Source organism: Bufo bufo, chromosome 3 (genome assembly GCF_905171765.1).
Source record: "Bufo bufo chromosome 3, aBufBuf1.1, whole genome shotgun sequence".
NCBI lineage: Eukaryota > Metazoa > Chordata > Amphibia > Anura > Bufonidae > Bufo > Bufo bufo.
This window is the reverse complement of record NC_053391.1, coordinates 66,275,149-66,295,023: the sequence shown is the minus strand read 5'-3', so window position 1 is coordinate 66,295,023 and position 19,875 is coordinate 66,275,149. Positions and strand designations below refer to the sequence as shown.

At 43.7% G+C, this 19,875-nt stretch overlaps 1 protein-coding gene across 1 annotated transcript in view; it reads left to right on the top strand.

The window, feature by feature from the left end:
* Nucleotides 1–19,875, top strand: part of LOC120994569 (multidrug resistance-associated protein 1-like) — a 126,235-nt gene that overhangs the window by 21,063 nt on the left and 85,297 nt on the right. Inside the window, exon 6 of the mRNA XM_040423230.1 lies at nt 11,927–12,181. Coding sequence (XP_040279164.1) covers nt 11,927–12,181 — 255 coding nt within the window. The remainder of the gene's footprint in view (nt 1–11,926; nt 12,182–19,875) is intronic.

Here is a 19,875-nt window from a genome sequence, read left to right as displayed (position 1 = left end):
CTTACCAGGAAAGATTAAAGAACCTTAACATGTATAGCTTGGAAGAAAGACGAGACAGAGGGGATATGATAGAAACTTTTAAATACATAAAGGGAATTAACAAGGTAAAGGAGGAGAGAATATTTAAAAGAAGAAAAACTGCCACAAGAGGACATAGTTTTAAATTAGAGGGGCAAAGGTATAAAAGTAATATCAGGAAGTATTACTTTACTGAGAGAGTAGTGGATGCATGGAATAGCCTTCCTGCAGAAGTGGTAGCTGCAAATACAGTGAAGGAGTTTAAGCATGCATGGGATAGGCATAAGGCCATCCTTCATATAAGATAGGGCCAGGGGCTATCCATAGTATTCAGTATATTGGGCAGACTAGATGGGCCAAATGGTTCTTATCTGCCGACACATTCTATGTATGTTTCTATGCTATCAGTGCTGCGGCCTCCTCACAGCTCACCAAGCACAGCGCCGTACATTGTAGAGTGTCAGTCCTTGGTATTGCAGCTCAGCACCATTCACTTGAATGAGACTGAGCCGTGCCTGGGCCACACGACCGATGAAGATGACATTAGTGGCCTAAGGAAAGCTGCGAAAAGACTGCGGCGGTTACAAGAGCACCGGTGTCTTCTCAAACAGCTGATCGGTGGGGGTCCTGGGTGTTGGACCCCCACCGATCAGAGGATAGGTCATCAGTTAAAAGTCTCAGAAAATCTTTTTAATATATTGGTACCAATTGATGACTAATACAGTAGAACTATCCTGTCATTGACATTCCCAAAGGAGCCCAACAGGGAACTTCCTCAATGCTTCCTGTGACATTGTTAGAGTGGATTCACACATGATGGATTTCCTGTGGACGTCCAAAGTAAAATGGACAGACCCTTATAATGGCTACCTGCAGCTGCCACTAGGGGGAGTGTACTATTACACAGAGTTCAATGGAAACTCTATATAAATGGCAAATTAACCTAGGCAACCCCAAGCCCCCGAATGTCTTACCTGCGCACCCCGGTTCAGTCTCCTCCACTGTCCTTGGATCCAGTCTGTAAACAGTGCATGTTGGTGGCGAAAGTGTCCATGGCAATCAAGATGGCAGTGGCCACATGATTAACCTACTTGACTGCTGTCCTGGATGTCTCCTCTTCTGCGCTGGTGCTGAAATCATTCAGTGCATGCGCAGATACATCAGATTCCACAGCGCTTGCGCTGATGGCTGTTTACAGACTGGGGGACGCTGAACTGGGGTGTTCAGGTAAGGTATGAGGGGGTTTGTTGCTTCCTGGATTAGGGCATTATGGAGATGTTCTTAGAAAGTGGCTAACCCCTGGTAGCTGCATGGCGCTAGCATTGTGCTGTTCATCCATTCAGAAGATCCTGAAATGATACAGAACATCACCCAGTGATATTGTGCCTTTATGGTGAATGATGTTTCCTCTTCTGTAAATGATGCATTTGCTCATTTGCACTGATATTTGTGAAGGCCGCTGCATAGCCGCTTATGTGTAGATCCATAGATCCAGCAGTCCCCTAAATCCACAGATGTCCATAATCTAATCTTGGCTGCTGATTTAATAAAGTCTACTATGAATGTTGTAAAAGTCCATTTCATTCTCAAATTCTAACTAAATGTCTATAAAAAAAAACATGAAAGTGCAGAATTGCTGCTCAGAGCGCTCTGCCCCTTCTGCCTTCATCGGATCTGGCGAGTATCAATCCCGTATACTTTCCATGGACCCGTCCTTCACACACTCCAAAGTCTGAGTAGAGCAGATGAAAGCCAAAGAGGCCGAGTGTTCTGAGCGGCACTTCTGCCCCTTTGTGTTTGCAAAGGTTTATGTTCCCTTTAATCATCAACCGTTTTACGGCGCTGTAAAAAAAAAGCCCGTTCTGAGACGGAGGAACCTCTGATCCTGGTCATTGATTAGCTTCAGGTTCTAGTGACCATGGCATGATCTTTGCATGGCATGGTCTTTTTGCGGAACAGGTGCGGACCTATTCATTTTCAATGGGACCGGAATGTGCTGTCCTCATCCGCACTTCCGTTCCGTAAAAAAATAGAACATGTCCTATTCTTGTCCGCAATTGCGGACAAGAAAAGGCATTTTCTATAAGAGTGTCGGCAATGTGCAGTCCGCAAAGTGCGGAATGCACATTGCCGGTGTCCGTGTTTTGCGGATCCGCAAAACACATACGGACGTGTGATTGGACCCTTATATGGTGCCCTCTGCATGACACAAGACCTCCTATGTCTGTGTCAATAAAAAAGAGGTACGGCTTTTGAAATGCAAAGGCGAAACTGAAAAACTTACCACATCTTTAAGGCCAAATTTATTTATTTTACTCACTTACATAGCGCTGACGTATTCCGCAGCGCATTACAGACATTATCGTCGCTTGCTGTCTTCAATGGAGTTTACAATCTAAACTTGGATTTATCAATCTCCTAGTTTTAGGCTGCATGCACACGAACGTTGTTTGTTTCCGTGTCCGTTCCGTTTTTTTTGCGGATAGGATGCGGACCCATTCATTTCAATGGGTCTGCAAAAAATGCGGACAGCACACCGTGTGCTGTCCTCATCAGTATGTCCGTTCCGTAGCCCCGCAAAAAAAATAGAACATGTCCTATTCTTGTCCGTTTTAGGCATTGTTACAATGGATCTGCAAAAAAAAAACGGATGGCATCCGTTTTTTTTGCAGACCGCAAAACACATACGGTCGTGTGCATGTAGCCTAAAGGTGCAGTCAGTTATCCAGTGAACGAGCGTTCCACTCGTTGACACTGTCGTTCGTGCAGACACCGAAATGATCGTTTCTGGGCAGCAGAACGTGCTATCTAAACAGTGGTCTGCTGATATTAAACCGTTGTGTGTCTGGGGGCATCAGGTGCCTTGCAGTAGTACAGTGGGTACACCTGAGTGTAGACTGTGTGCAGCCGTGACTCACCCCAGTGATGTAACCTGCACCACTGATAGTCACGCCCCAGGAATGTAACCTGCACCACCGATAGTCACACCCCAGTGATGTAACCTGCACCACTGATAGTCACACCCCAGTGATGTAACCTGCACCACTGATAGTCACACCCCAGTGATGTAACCTGCACCACTGATAGTCACACCCTAGTGATGTAACCTGCACCACTGATAGTCACGCCCCAGGGATGTAACCTGCACCACTGATAGTCACGCCCCAGTGATGTAACCTGCACCACTGATAGTCACACCCTAGTGATGTAACCTGCACCACTGATAGTCACGCCCCAGGGATGTAACCTGCACCACTGATAGTCACGCCCCAGTGATGTAACCTGCACCACTGATAGTCACGCCCCAGTGATGTAACCTGCACCACTGATAGTCACACCCCAGTGATGTAACCTGCACCACTGATAGTCACGCCCCAGTGATGTAACCTGCACCACTGATAGTCACGCCCCAGGGATGTAACCTGCACCACTGATAGTCACGCCCCAGTGATGTAACCTGCACCACTGATAGTCACGCCCCAGTGATGTAACCTGCACCACTGATAGTCACGCCCCAGTGATGTAACCTGCACCACTGATAGTCACACCCCAGTGATGTAACCTGCACCACTGATAGTCACGCCCCAGTGATGTAACCTGCACCACTGATAGTCACGCCCCAGTGATGTAACCTGCACCACTGATAGTCACGCCCCAGTGATGTAACCTGCACCACTGATAGTCACGCCCCAGTGATGTAACCTGCACCACTGATAGTCACGCCCCAGTGATGTAACCTGCACCACTGATAGTCACGCCCCAGTGATGTAACCTGCACCACTGATAGTCACACCCCAGTGATGTAACCTGCACCACTGATAGTCACGCCCCAGGGATGTAACCTGCACCACTGATAGTCACGCCCCAGGAATGTAACCTGCACCACTGATAGTCACGCCCCAGTGATGTAACCTGCACCACTGATAGTCACACCCCAGGGATGTAACCTGCACCACTGATAGTCACACCCCAGTGATGTAACCTGCACCACTGATAGTCACGCCCCAGGGATGTAACCTGCACCACTGATAGTCACGCCCCAGGTTGGTAACCTGCACCACTCATTTATGTTGGACAGCCCCTTTAATTGCTGTTAGGACTACACACTGAGCCGGATGAATGGAGCCTAAACTTTTGTGCTACGGAGCTGTAGGCATTCTGTGTGCTGCTACATGGTGCACAGCCATATTACAGGGGAGGAATACCTTCTTAATACCAATGGATCTGCCATGGTGCCAGCTATTTATCCCTACTTGATCTCGGAGGTTGTACAGAGCTTTAATAATCTTGTGGGCATGAGCCCTTATAGAGTCCTTGGGGCACTGACCCAGTGTAGCTGTGCCCCTGAATCAGATTTCATCACCACCTGGAGGAAGCAGTCACAAGCTATGCCATAAGGCTGGCATTCCTGGGTTTGATCTAGAGCCCATAAGATGCCAGCTTTACTATTCTGCTGGGGCACGGATTGCGGTTTATTTTACACTGTCTGACGTGTTCTGTCAGCCTCCATATTGTTTCTTCATCCTGCAGCCGAGAACACTGCCGGCTCCGATTCCCTTTTACAGTACGTGCCTACATGTACTTAGAAGGATTGTCCATATGGCCCGATAAGGACATCATAGAAGCGGTTTCCATCCCCCCATTCTCTCGTCTTATTAGCCTGAGTGGAGATCAGCGTCTCTGTCGGGTTGACTGGGTGCAGCTACTTATTATATGGTCACCCATTAACTTCAGTGGGTCCAATGTAACATCACATTTCCAGCATCCTCCGGTGATGCAACTCCTTTCATAGTGTTCACAAGGCAACGTGAAGTCATCTTGAAGCAATGCACCCTTTAACCACCTCAGCCCCCAGTGCTTAAACACCCTGAAAGACCAGGCCACTTTTTACACTTCTGACCTACACTACTTTCACCGTTTATTGCTCGGTCATGCAACTTACCACCCAAATGAATTTTACCTCCTTTTCTTCTCACTAATAGAGCTTTCATTTGGTGGTATTTCATTGCTGCTGACATTTTTACTTTTTTTGTTATTAATCGAAATTTAACGATTTTTTTTGCAAAAAAATGACATTTTTCACTTTCAGTTGTAAAATTTTGCAAAAAAAACGACATCCATATAGAAATTTTGCTCTAAATTTATAGTTCTACATGTCTTTGATAAAAAAAAAATGTTTGGGTAGAAAAAAAATGGTTTGGGTAAAAGTTATAGCGTTTACAAACTATGGTACAAAAATGTGAATTTCCGCTTTTTGAAGCAGCTCTGACTTTCTGAGCACCTGTCATGTTTCCTGAGGTTCTACAATGGCCAGACAGTACAAACACCCCACAAATGACCCCATTTCGGAAAGTACACACCCTAAGGTATTCGCTGATGGGCATAGTGAGTTCATAGAACTTTTTATTTTTTGTCACAAGTTAGCGGAAAATGATGATTTTTTTTTTTTTTTTTTTTTTCTTACAAAGTCTCATATTCCACTAACTTGTGACAAAAAATAAAAAATTCTAGGAACTCGCCATGCCCCTCACGGAATACCTTTGGGTCTCTTCTTTCCAAAATGGGGTCACTTGTGGGGTAGTTATACTGCCCTGGCATTCTAGGGGCCCAAATGTGTGGTAAGGAGTTTGAAATCAAATTCTGAAAAAAATGACCTGTCAAATCCGAAAGGTGCTCTTTGGAATATGGGCCCCTTTGCCCACCTAGGCTGCAAAAAAGTGTCACACATCTGGTATCTCCGTACTCAGGAGAAGGTGGGGAATGTGTTTTGGGGTGTCATTTTACATATACCCTTGCTGGGTGAGAGAAATATCTTGGCAAAAGACAACTTTTCCCATTTTTTTATACAAAGTTGGCATTTGACCAAGATATTTATCTCACCCAGCATGGGTATATAAAAAATGACACCCCAAAACACATTCCCCACCTTCTCCTGAGTACGGAGATACCAGATGTGTGACACTTTTTTGCAGCCTAGGTGGGCAAAGGGGCCCATATTCCAAAGAGCACCTTTCGGATTTGACAGGTCATTTTTTTCAGAATTTGATTTCAAACTCCTTACCACACATTTGGGCCCCTAGAATGCCAGGGCAGTATAACTACCCCACAAGTGACCCCATTTTGGAAAGAAGAGACCCAAAGGTATTCCGTGAGGGGCATGGCGAGTTCCTAGAATTTTTTATTTTTTGTCACAAGTTAGTGGAAAATGATGATTTTTTTTTTTTTTTTTTTTTTCATACAAAGTCTCATATTCCACTAACTTGTGACAAAAAATAAAAACTTCCATGAACTCACTATGCCCATCAGCGAATACCTTGGGGTCTCTTCTTTCCAAAATGGGGTCACTTGTGGGGTAGTTATACTGCCCTGGCATTCTAGGGGCCCAAATGTGTGGTAAGGAGTTTGAAATCAAATTCTGTAAAAAATGACGAGTGAAATCCGAAAGGTGCTCTTTGGAATGTGGGCCCCTTTGCCCACCTAGGCTGCAAAAAAGTGTCACACATCTGGTATCCCCGTACTCAGGAGAAGTTGAGGAATGTGTTTTGGGGTGTCTTTTTACATATACCCATGCTGGGTGAGATAAATATCTTGGTCAAATGCCAACTTTGTATAAAAAAATGGGAAAAGTTGTCTTTTGCCAAGATATTTCTCTCACCCAGCATGGGTATATGTAAAATGACACCCCAAAACACATTCCCCAACTTCTCCCGATTACGGAGATACCAGATGTGTGACACTTTTTTGCAGCCTAGGTGGGCAAAGGGGCCCATATTCCAAAGAGCACCTTTCGGATTTCACTCGTCATTTTTTACAGAATTTGATTTCAAACTCCTTACCACACATTTGGGCCCCTAGAATGCCAGGGCAGTATAACTACCCCACAAGTGACCCCATTTTGGAAAGAAGAGACCCCAAGGTATTCGCTGATGGGCATAGTGAGTTCATGAAAATTTTTATTTTTTGTCACAAGTTAGTGGAATATGAGACTTTGTATGAAAAAAAAAAAAAAAAAAAAAATCATCATTTTCCACTAACTTGTGACAAAAAATAAAAAATTCTAGGAACTTGCCATGCCCCTCACGGAATACCTTGGGGTGTCTTCTTTCCAAAATGGGGTCACTTGTGGGGTAGTTATACTGCCCTGGCATTTTCCAGGGGCCCTAATGTGTGGTAAGTAGGTAAATGACCTGTGAAATCCTAAAGGTACTCTTTGGAATATGGGCCCCTTTGCCCACCTAGGCTGCAAAAAAGTGTCACACATCTGGTATCCCCGTACTCAGGAGAAGTTGAGGAATGTGTTTTGGGGTGTCTTTTTACATATACCCATGCTGGGTGAGATAAATATCTTGGTCAAATGCCAACTTTGTATAAAAAAATGGGAAAAGTTGTCTTTTGCCAAGATATTTCTCTCACCCAGCATGGGTATATGTAAAATGACACCCCAAAACACATTCCCCAACTTCTCCCGATTACGGAGATACCAGATGTGTGACACTTTTTTGCAGCCTAGGTGGGCAAAGGGGCCCATATTCCAAAGAGCACCTTTCGGATTTCACTCGTCATTTTTTACAGAATTTGATTTCAAACTCCTTACCACACATTTGGGCCCCTAGAATGCCAGGGCAGTATAACTACCCCACAAGTGACCCCATTTTGGAAAGAAGAGACCCCAAGGTATTCGCTGATGGGCATAGTGAGTTCATGAAAATTTTTATTTTTTGTCACAAGTTAGTGGAATATGAGACTTTGTATGAAAAAAAAAAAAAAAAAAAAATCATCATTTTCCACTAACTTGTGACAAAAAATAAAAAATTCTAGGAACTTGCCATGCCCCTCACGGAATACCTTGGGGTGTCTTCTTTCCAAAATGGGGTCACTTGTGGGGTAGTTATACTGCCCTGGCATTTTCCAGGGGCCCTAATGTGTGGTAAGTAGGTAAATGACCTGTGAAATCCTAAAGGTACTCTTTGGAATATGGGCCCCTTTGCCCACCTAGGCTGCAAAAAAGTGTCACACATGTGGTATCGCCGTACTCAGGAGAAGGTGGGGAATGTGTTTTGGGGTGTCATTTTACATATACCCTTGCTGGGTGAGAGAAATATCTTGGCAAAAGACAACTTTTCCCATTTTTTTATACAAAGTTGGCATTTGACCAAGATATTTCTCTCACCCAGCATGGGTATATGTAAAATGACACCCCAAAACACATTCCCCACCTTCTCCTGAGTACGGCGATACCAGATGTGTGACACTTTTTTGCAGCCTAGATGCGCAAAGGTGCCCAAATTCCTTTTAGGAGGGCATTTTTAGACATTTGGATACCAGACTTCTTCTCACGCTTTGGGGCCCCTAGAATGCCAGGGCAGTATAAATACCCCACATGTGACCCCATTTTGGAAAGAAGACACCCCAAGGTATTCAATGAGGGGCATGGCGAGTTCATAGAAATTTTTTTTTTTTGGCACAAGTTAGCGGAAATTGATATTTTTAATTTTTTTCTCACAAAGTCTCCCGTTCCGCTAACTTGGGACAAAAATTTCAATCTTTCATGGACTCAATATGCCCCTCACGGAATACCTGGGGGTGTCTTCTTTCCGAAATGGGGTCACATGTGGGGTATTTATACTGCCCTGGCATTCTAGGGGCCCTAAAGCGTGAGAAGAAGTCTGGAATATAAATGTCTAAAAAATTTTACGCATTTGGTTTCCGTGAGGGGTATGGTGAGTTCATGTGAGATTTTATTTTTTGACACAAGTTAGTGGAATATGAGACTTTGTAAGAAAAAAATAAAAAAATTCCGCTAACTTGGGCCAAAAAAATGTCTGAATGGAGCCTTACAGAGGGGTGATCAATGACAGGGGGGGTGATCAATGACAGGGGTGTGATCAATGACAGGGGTGTGATCAATGACAGGGGTGTGATCAATGACAGGGGTGTGATCAATGACAGGGGGGTGATCAGGGAGTCTATATGGGGTGATAACCACAGTCATTGATCACGCCCGTGTAAGGCTTCATTCAGACGTCCGTATGCGTTTTGCGGATCCGATCCATCTATCAGTGGATCCGTAAAAATCATGCGGACGTCTGAATGGAGCTTTACAGGGGGGTAATCAATGACAGGGGGGTAATCAATGACAGGGGGGTGATCAGGGAGTCTACATGCGGTGATCACCACAGTCATTGATCATGCCCCTGTAAGGCTTCATTCAGACGTCCGTATGCGTTTTGCGGATCCGATCCATCTATCAGTGCATCCGTAAAAATCATGCGGACATCTGAATGGAGCTTTACAGGGGGGTAATCAATGACAGGGGGGTAATCAATGACAGGGGGGTGATCAGGGAGTCTATATGGGTTGATCACCACAGTCATTGATCACACCCCTGTAAGGCTTCATTCAGACGTCCGGATGCGTTTTGCGGATCCGATCCATCTATCAGTGCATCCGTAAAAATCATGCGGACATCTGAATGGAGCTTTACAGGGGGGTGATCAGGGAGTCTATATGGGGTGATCACCACAGTCATTGATCATGCCCCTGTAAGGCTTCATTCAGACGTCCGGATGCGTTTTGCGGATCGGATCCATCTATCAGTGCATCCGTACAAATCATGCGGACATCTGAATGGAGCTTTACAGGGGGGTAATCAATGACAGGGGGGTAATCAATGACAGGGGGGTGATCAGGGAGTCTATATGGGTTGATCACCACAGTCATTGATCACGCCCCTGTAAGGCTTCATTCAGACGTCCGGATGCGTTTTGCGGATCCGATCCATCTATCAGTGCATCTGTAAAAATCATGCGGACATCTGAATGGAGCTTTACAGGGGGGTGATCAGGGAGTCTATATGGGGTGATCACCACAGTCATTGATCATGCCCCTGTAAGGCTTCATTCAGACGTCCGGATGCGTTTTGCGGATCGGATCCATCTATCAGTGCATCCGTACAAATCATGCGGACATCTGAATGGAGCTTTACAGGGGGGTGATCAGGGAGTCTATATGGGGTGATCACCACAGTCATTGATCATGCCCCTGTAAGGCTTCATTCAGACGTCCCGGATGCGTTTTGCGGATCGGATCCATCTATCAGTGCATCCGTAAAAATCATGCGGACATCTGAATGGAGCTTTACAGGGGGGTGATCAGGGAGTCTATATGGGGTGATCACCACAGTCATTGATCATGCCCCTGTAAGGCTTCATTCAGACGTCCGGATGCGTTTTGCGGATCCGATCCATCTATCAGTGGATCCGTAAAAATCATGCGGACGTCTGAATGGAGCTTTACAGGGGGGTAATCAATGACAGGGGGGTAATCAATGACAGGGGGGTGATCAGGGAGTCTATATGGGGTGATAACCACAGTCATTGATCATGCCCCTGTAAGGCTTCATTCAGACGTCCGTATGCGTTTTGCGGATCCGATCCATCTATCAGTGGATCCGTAAAAATCATGCGGACATCTGAATGGAGCTTTACAGGGGGGTGATCAATGACAGGGGGGTAATCAATGACAGGGGGGTGATCAGGGAGTCTATATGGGGTGATCAGGGGCTAATAAGGGGTTAATAAGTGACGGGGGGGGGGTGTAGTGTAGTGTAGTGGTGCTTGGTGGTACTTTACTGAGCTACCTGTGTCCTCTGGTGGTCGATCCAAACAAAGGGGACCACCAGAGGAGCAGGTAGCAGGTATATTAGACGCTGTTATCAAAACAGCGTCTAATATACCTGTTAGGGGTTAAAAAAAACACATCTCCAGCCTGCCAGCGAACGATCGCCGCTGGCAGGCTGGAGATCAACTCTCTTACCTTCCGTTCCTGTGAGCGCGCGCGCCTGTGTGCGCGCGTTCACAGGAAATCTCGGCCATCGCGAGATGACGCATATATGCGTGACTCTGCGCAGGGCTGCCACCTCCGGAACGCGATCCTGCGTTAGGCGGTCCGGAGGTGGTTAAAATACTAATTTTCTAAGTTAGTTGTACCATTCAGAGCCCCCCTGTGGATATTACAGATTATATGATCAGTCCGTTATCCCTGATTAATATAAGTGTAAATCTCTTTTAAAGGGGTCCTCCACTTCAACAATCCCTGAGAAAAAAAAGATAGGACATGTTAAAATCCAACTGCCTGATCCTTATCTTCCCCAACAGCTGGTGTCAGGGAAGATATGGATCAGACAGATGTATTTCAACATGCCTGATCCTATTGTTCTCAAGAAAGAGTCGAGGGTCCCCCTTACACATTACCTCAACAGGTTCAACTGATGTACATCTAGCATGTATGGCTGACTTAAAGGGGTTGGCCTATCAGAGACATTGATGTCATATCGCTTGGGTATGCCATCAATGTCAGATAGGTGAGCGTCTCACCTCTGGAACCCGCTCCTATCTAGAGAATGGTGCCCCCAAACTGAAGGAGAGAGGCAGTTGTTCATGAACGCTTGCTCGGCTCTTTTTGGAACTCCCATAGAAGTCAATGCAGTACACACACGCATGCGCAGTGTGTTCTCCTTCACTTTGGGGAGCCCGTTTTGGGATAGGAGCGGGCTCCATAGGTGAGACGCTCACCTGTCTGACATTGATGGCATATCCTACTGCTCGGTCAGTGTAAAGTTACCATTACCATTATATATAGCCTTTACCATTACCATTATATATAGCCTTTACCATTATATATAGCCTTTACCATTACCATTATATATAGCCTTTACCATTATATATAAAACCCTTACTATTACCATTATATATAGCCTTTACCATTACCATTATATATAGCCTTTACCATTACCATTATATATAGCCCTTACCATTACCATTATATATAGCCCTTACCATTACCATTATATATAGCCTTTCGGCATACTCTACTTATTTTGTCTCTTTTTTTTTTTTTTTCTTTCTAGTCCTTAAATTTGGCAAATTCTACTCGAAGAAAGTTTACAACAGGTGAACTGGTAAACCTAATGTCGTCGGATGCACAGCAGCTCATGGACCTGACAGTAAACCTCAACCTGCTGTGGTCGGCCCCATTCCAGATCCTCATGGCTATCGTCTTCCTGTGGCAGGAGCTTGGAGCGTCGGTCCTGGCTGGAGTGGCTGTGCTCGTCTTGGTTATACCTTTAAATGCATATATTGCTGCCAAAGTTAAGCAGCTAAAGGTATGTATGAAGATACTACATAAATGTACTTATTATACAGGCCGACGATGACCGCTGCAGACGCCGATGTGCCTCCGGATCAGGTCACATCTCTTCATATCGAGTGCTTCTGATGGTTGCAGTCTCTCTATATCTAGTCCAGGTCCCAGTTTTGGCCATTTAAAGTCTGCAGCTGTGTTCACAATATGTTGTTGTTATGCCTTTTAGATGCAATTTCTCACAGAATTGCTGCATCTTTGTGGTAATATCAGCAAACACTAAGGGTACATACACACTTGCGTTGTTAATTTCGGTATAGAGATCCGGCAGAGGAATTAAACGGATCCGTTTTGATTTTGCACATCAGGATGCATCCGTTCCGTTAGGATCCGTCACCATTGACTTACATTGTTTTCAGTGACGGATCTGTGTTTTCTTTCCCGTTTTTATGACCAGACTTGCAGTGGTTTTGGGTCCGGTCATAAAACGGAGTGCTTCCGGAACGGAAGACATCCTGAACAGATCTCTTTACATTCAGAATGCATGAGGACTAAATGGAAAAGTTTTTTTCCAGTATTGAGATCCTCTGCTGGATTTCAATACCGGAAAACAACAACGCAAGTGTGAAAGTAGCCTAATATACAACTGCAGTGTGTGAATACAATTGTAGAATACAGGTATGTAATCTGTAGAAGAGAATATTATATCATCTGGTCCAGCAGTTCAGTGTCTTCTGTGGGCTAGATGACGGCTGGCTGAAATTCCCTGTACAGCTGGGTTGCCGGGAGCACCGATGTACAGGGAAGCGGCACTATACCAGCTCTGCAACACCTTCATTCTCAGGATCTGTAGGGTTTCCAGGGGTTGGACCCTCACCGATCATATCCTACTGATATGGAATCACTTTGAGATGGGAATGAAAAAATAAATACCAGCCACAGCCTATGGACAAGAATGGTGCGGACAAGCCCACGGACAAGAAGATTTTTTCTAAACTCCTATAATTAATGTGGTAGATTACTCGGGCAGGGAGGTGTACAGCTATAGCGCGGCAGACAGAGAGGCGAGAAGAAGAGAGGCAGCAGCCGTGTCCAAAACCGTAGTAACATAGTTTGGAAGACTGAAAAAAAAGGACATAGGTCCGTCCAGTTCAGTCTATTATTCTGCAAAGTTGTCAAGAAAAATGCAAAAAAAAAAAACATGCTCCGAAGCAGAGCCTCGGTCCTTGTTTGGCTAATTGGAACAGCGGTGCTGGCAAGAAATTGTTAGGGTCAGGCTAAATGTCCGCCATCTTGTGCAGGTGGGTGCTTTTTCACCTGTGGGGACAGCCACTTATAGGTGAAGAAGTCCTGCTGATGAAACAAATCGATTCGTGCTAATCCTCTGACTTCATAATTTATTAAAGCCTCAGGGGCTCATAACCTAAGGCCCCTCGCGCGGGTAAAAAGCACGCATGGTTCCGCAACGCACCCGTATCTTTTCCCACAACGCCCGTGTGAAACCAGCCTAACTTGACCCAGGTTTGAAGTGAATTTAAAATGTCACTTTTATTGATACAACTTAAAACGGCTGTGAGCCTAAACACAAGTTAAAAAATTCAGCTATTACTAAATATACATATAAGTGAGCTTATATGAGACCAAAGCCTTTTTCTTTGAATGTAAGAAAAGTTCCACTCAAAGGGGTCATATAACCTTTTTTTTTTATAAAAAATTCCCATTTTTTCTTTGTTTCTAATATTTGTACACAAGTACTATCATAGACAATAGTGTAGGGTATATACAGTACAGACCAAAAGTTTGGACACACCTTCTCATTCAAAGAGTTTTCTTTATTTTCATGACTATGAAGGCATCAAAACTATGAATTAACACATGTGGAATTATATACATAACAAACAAGTGTGAAACAACTGAAAATATGTCATATTCTAGGTTCTTCAAAGTAGCCACCTTTTGCTTTGATTACTGCTTTGCACACTCTTGGCATTCTCTTGATGAGCTTCAAGAGGTAGTCCCCTGAAATGGTCTTCCAACAGTCTTAAAGGAGTTCCCAGAGATGCTTAGCACTTGTTGGCCCTTTTGCCTTCACTCTGCGGTCCAGCTCACCCCAAACCATCTCGATTGGGTTGAGGTCCGGTGACTGTGGAGGCCAGGTCATCTGGCGCAGCACCTCATCACTCTCCTTCATGGTCAAATAGCCCTTACTTTCAAAGTTTTCCCAATTTTTCGGCTGACTGACTGACCTTCATTTCTTAAAGTAATGATGGCCACTCGTTTTTCTTTACTTAGCTGCTTTTTTCTTGCCATAATACAAATTCTAACAGTCTATTCAGTAGGACTATCAGCTGTGTATCCACCTGACTTCTCCTCAACGCAACTGATGGTCCCAACCCCATTTATAAGGCAAGAAATCCCACTTATTAAACCTGACAGGGCACACCTGTGAAGTGAAAACCATTTCAGGGGACTACCTCTTGAAGCTCATGAAGAGAATGCCAAGAGTGTGCAAAGCAGTAATCAAAGCAAAAGGTGGCTACTTTGAAGAACCTAGAATATGACATATTTTCAGTTGTTTCACACTTGTTTGTTATGTATATAATTCCACATGTGTTAATTCATAGTTTTTGATGCCTTCAGTGTGAATCTGCAGAGAAGTGAAGAAAAAATCGGACCATTCTCGGTGGCGCTGGTGCAGTAAGGACTCGGTGCTCAGAAGGTACCAATAAAGGTAATCTTTTTATTAATAATAAAGTAAGTCTACGCGTTTCGGGGGCAAAACATCCCCCTTCCTCAGGACAATAAAACTTATTACATTAAAAACACAATGTTTCCAGTTGTTTTTATCTACTTAGTTTGGGCGCAATGTGTGCAGATCACATGGGTGGAGAGAGGGGGCTGGGGGCGTGAGTGTTTTCTCTGTTGCTAGGATACCAGACACTCCCCCAGTGTTCAGTGGCCAATCATATTGTTTTTCAGGTTGGCTTGTGACGTCCTGTGGGCGTGGTATAGCGCCACATCATATAACAGCACAAGGCGCAAAGATCTCAGACCAACATACATTCCCATAACAACTTTGCAAGAATCACAAAAGACAAAAAATACAGCTTACACAGCAGTACAAAATAAGAAAGAGACCCACACCTCTCAACCCGAAAATAGCAAACCTTTGCTACCAATACAATCACATACAATGCTCTCCACAACCACACCAAAGAAGAACACTCAAACAACAAAAGATACTTTAGAATCACCGTATGTATACAGCCCAAAGACGACTGACAACATAGAACACAGTCCCCATTGTCCCACGAAGAAAGATTTAGACACGTCCACAGATGAGTTTCTAGAAATATTCAGAACCCTAAAAACTAAGTATTTAGACTACAAAAAGAAAAACACAATGAGAAGAGAACAGGAGACAGTCACATCGACACCCCTGATATCACTCAGTCCTCCGAATACAGAACACAAGGAGAACCATGCATCTGGCATATACAGCAAAATAAAGGACAGCACTCAACCTCCGTGGAACCCTACCCAAGACACTAGCATAAACTTGTCCATCTTTACAACTCACCAAACCTCTATCACAGAAGATCAGATAGACATCACACCGCTTATTATCATAGACAACACTGCGGTAGGCACATCGGCCCTGGTTCCTTTTTTAGATCGTGCCAGACCCCCGCAAGTCAGATATACAGAACCGACTATTCACAAGGACACCATCCTCAAAAAATACTCCAACCAGACAGTCACCCCACAGATAACGGAATTCTTCAAGCCCACTCCCGGAAAGAGAAAATTTGAACCTGAGGCTGCAGGGAAAGACAACACCAGAAAAATAAAACCCACATAAAAAATAAAAAAAGAGACAGAGATGAGATACCAACAGTAAAAATCTTTAATCTCTCATCCTACCAAACCACGAAACAAGAAGATAGTCTGCTACAAAAAGGATTATCCTTTTGCCCACTTCATAACATAGACCCCTTTCAATTATATTTAGGCATCCAGAAATTTAGAAAAAACCTGACCGTAAAAAGATTTTTCGAACAAGAAAACCGCAAAAAAACTGAAAATATTACACCTGCAGAAGTAGAAGAGATAGATACATATAAACATCAGGAAGTACATCCAAAATCAAGTTTTTTCCCGGTACACAGAGAAGGTCATTTCATAGCTACCTTCTTTGACCAAGTAACAGCAGATCTGAAAAAAATCCCACAAAAAAATGAACAACAAAAAAGACCCCCCACTAGCGGAAACTTAACACACTGTGAGACACGCGCTATGAAAACCCTAAAAAATAATGAGAGCATAATAATAAGGCCGGCTGACAAGGGGGGGGGGCATAGTAATTCAAAATATAGAAGATTACGAAGCAGAATCACAGAATATCCTGAGTAACACCGAATACTACCGTGTAACAAAAGATAACCCATTCCCAGACATCATTAAAAGACTAAAAAGTCTAGTAAAACATGCCCATGATCAACAGTACATAAATAAAAAAGAAAAAAACTTCTTTATCCCTAAAGCTCCCTCTAACCCATATTTCTACCATCTACCAAAAATACACAAAAACCCAGTAAAACCACCAGGAAGACCAATAGTGTCAAATACAAACTCATCCACAAGCAATATATCTCACTACCTTGATCTTTTCCTCCAACCGTACGTTCACAATCTAACCAGCTACTTGCATGACTCCAGGCAGCTCATTCAAGAAATAGAAAAAATAAAATGGAAAGACACATATGCCCTATTGACCATGGACGTAACGGCATTATATTCTAATATCGAACACGAACTAGGTATCAAATGTGTGGAAACCACCCTGAGAAACGATAGGACTTTAAAATCACCACAAATCCAATTTTTATTAGACAGTCTACGTTTTGTCTTGGAAAATAATTTTTTCATTTACAATAAGACTACATATCACCAATGCCGGGGTACCGCGATGGGTACGAAGGTAGCACCGTCCTTCGCTAATATCTTCATGGGCCAATTTGAGGACACACATATATACAGGAATACAGTAACACTCAAACACATTGTATATTATAAAAGATATATCGACGATATTTTCATTATCTGGGAAGGAGACGAAGAATCCGCACAAAATTTCTGCGACAATCTAAATAAGACACCTTGGGGAATAACCTTTACGCCTAACTACAACAAAAACACAATAGACTTTTTAGACATCTCCATCAGTACCAAAAACAATATCCTGACAACTAAAACGTATTTCAAACAAGTAGACACCAACAGCTACATCCACTACAAAAGTTTTCATCATAAAAAATGGCTCCACAACATCCCTTACAGCCAATATAAGCGGATAAGACAAAATTGCACAGAGGACATTCACTTTATCCAACAGGCAAAAATCATCCAGAAAAGATTCATAGATAAAGGCTACCCGAAAGAAATTATAAAGAATGCCTACCAAAAGAGCAAAAAAACAACACAAATAGAGTGCCTGAAAAACACCAAAAAAGAAGAATACAGAAAAATACCCCAAACACCTTAATTTGATAACACAATATAATACCTCAAATAGGGCCGTCCAAGACATCCTGTCCAAACATTGGCATATTTTAAAAAGTGACCCATACCTTGAAAAATACCTCCCAAAAAAACCTGCTGTGACCTACAGGAGAGCACCGACCATAAAAAATACCCTAGCCCCCAGCAAAAAGAATACAAAAAAAACAATAGAACCTAAAAAAGAGCCAGTAGGCAGTTTCAAATGTGGGACAAAACGGTGCCTCTGCTGTAATACAATCACACACAACAATAAGAGCTTCAGCTCAACAAAAAATGGGGCCACCTTCTCCATAAAACATCACCTAAACTGTAAAAGTAGCTATGTCATATACCTCATAGAATGCAAATGTGGACTTCAATATGTGGGGCGAACAACACAAGAATTACATTGTAGACTCAACCAACACAGACACAACATACAGAAGCTCTGCCCCAAACACAGCATCTCACGACACTGCGCCACAACACCAGAAAAAAGCAAACATACATTTAAAATCACACCCATAGACTTCATTCCAGATAACCCTTACAATAGGTTCAGCAGCCTTCAGAGGAGAGAGATCTACTGGATCTACCAGTTAGATACACTGACCCCATACGGTCTTAATGAGATAAGTGAGACCATTCTATAATCCCCAAAATATTTTGTGACCCAAAAGAGATAGTACCAAGTATCCACACGCTGTTAAAACCAAAATAACAGTAATATTATCATATTAAGGAGATGGAGATGACTATACAGGGAGGAAACACCATTACACTAGGCTCCCATCCTTATATGTGTGTGTATGTGCGTGTGGGTGTATAGATATATATGTATACCATGCGAATGGGTGTGTATGCATCTATACACATACGGATCCTAACCGATCCATATGTATGCTTTTAGAAAAAACCCTTTTACAAAGCTGCTGAGTGTAAATGTTTGCGTTTTCCCACATACACTCAGGTTGTTTTCTGTGGGTATAAGTATGCATATATCAGCCTTTTAAGTCTTTTTACATCAGCCTCTTTTAGCTAATTGTCTAGTAATTTAATCCCTTTTTACCTTTTTCTATGTATTTAATTATTGATTTATCTATTTATCTATATATATATATATTCATATGCATACAAAAATTCTCTGTTTACCTCCGATGACAGTGGATGCAGGAGCACACAGCAGTCACCTGACTATGTGGGCGGACACAAAAAATCACATGACCGCACGCAAACACCGCCCCTGATAGCATCCAGATACCACATTACAAAGACCAGCCCACTGAGGTCACAAACTGGGCTTGGCCTGCTACAGCATGATCCAATAAAGACCTGATGACAGTGGATGTAGGAGCACACAGCAGTCACCTGACTATGTGGGCGGACAAAGAATCACATGACCGCATGCAAACACTGCCCCCGATAGCATCCAGATACCACTTTGAAAGACCAACCCACTGAGGTCATCAAATGGGCTTGGCCTGCTATAGCATGATCCAATAAAGACCAACCTAGGAGCCACGACATCATCCAACGACCGGCCCACTTACACCAGCGATAGGCTGGAGACAAACACGTCAGCCGAGCATTACTCCTCCCCGCATGTGATAGATATGCCGCACTGCAATACCGGCCCACTGACATCATAGAGGGGCGTTCCCTGCTGCGTCACCCAGATGCCGCCCCCAGAATAAGGCCATACAGACACTGCACAAACGAGCATAATCACCGCCCATACCACGCCCACAGGACGTCACAAGCCAACCTGAAAAACAATATGATTGGCCACTGAACACTGGGGGAGTGTCTGGTATCCTAGCAACAGAGAAAACACTCACGCCCCCAGCCCCCTCTCTCCACCCATGTGATCTGCACACATTGCGCCCAAACTAAGTAGATAAAAACAACTGGAAACATTGTGTTTTTAATGTAATAAGTTTTATTGTCCTGAGGAAGGGGGATGTTTTGCCCCCGAAACGCGTAGACTTACTTTATTATTAATAAAAAGATTACCTTTATTGGTACCTTCTGAGCACCGAGTCCTTACTGCACCAGCGCCACCGAGAATGGTCCGATTTTTTCTTCACTTCTCTGCATACAATTTATCCTGACAACCGCAACCACGGCAAGGGATACAGACCAGGGGCAGCAGACGCAGTCTTCTCTTCTCCGTAA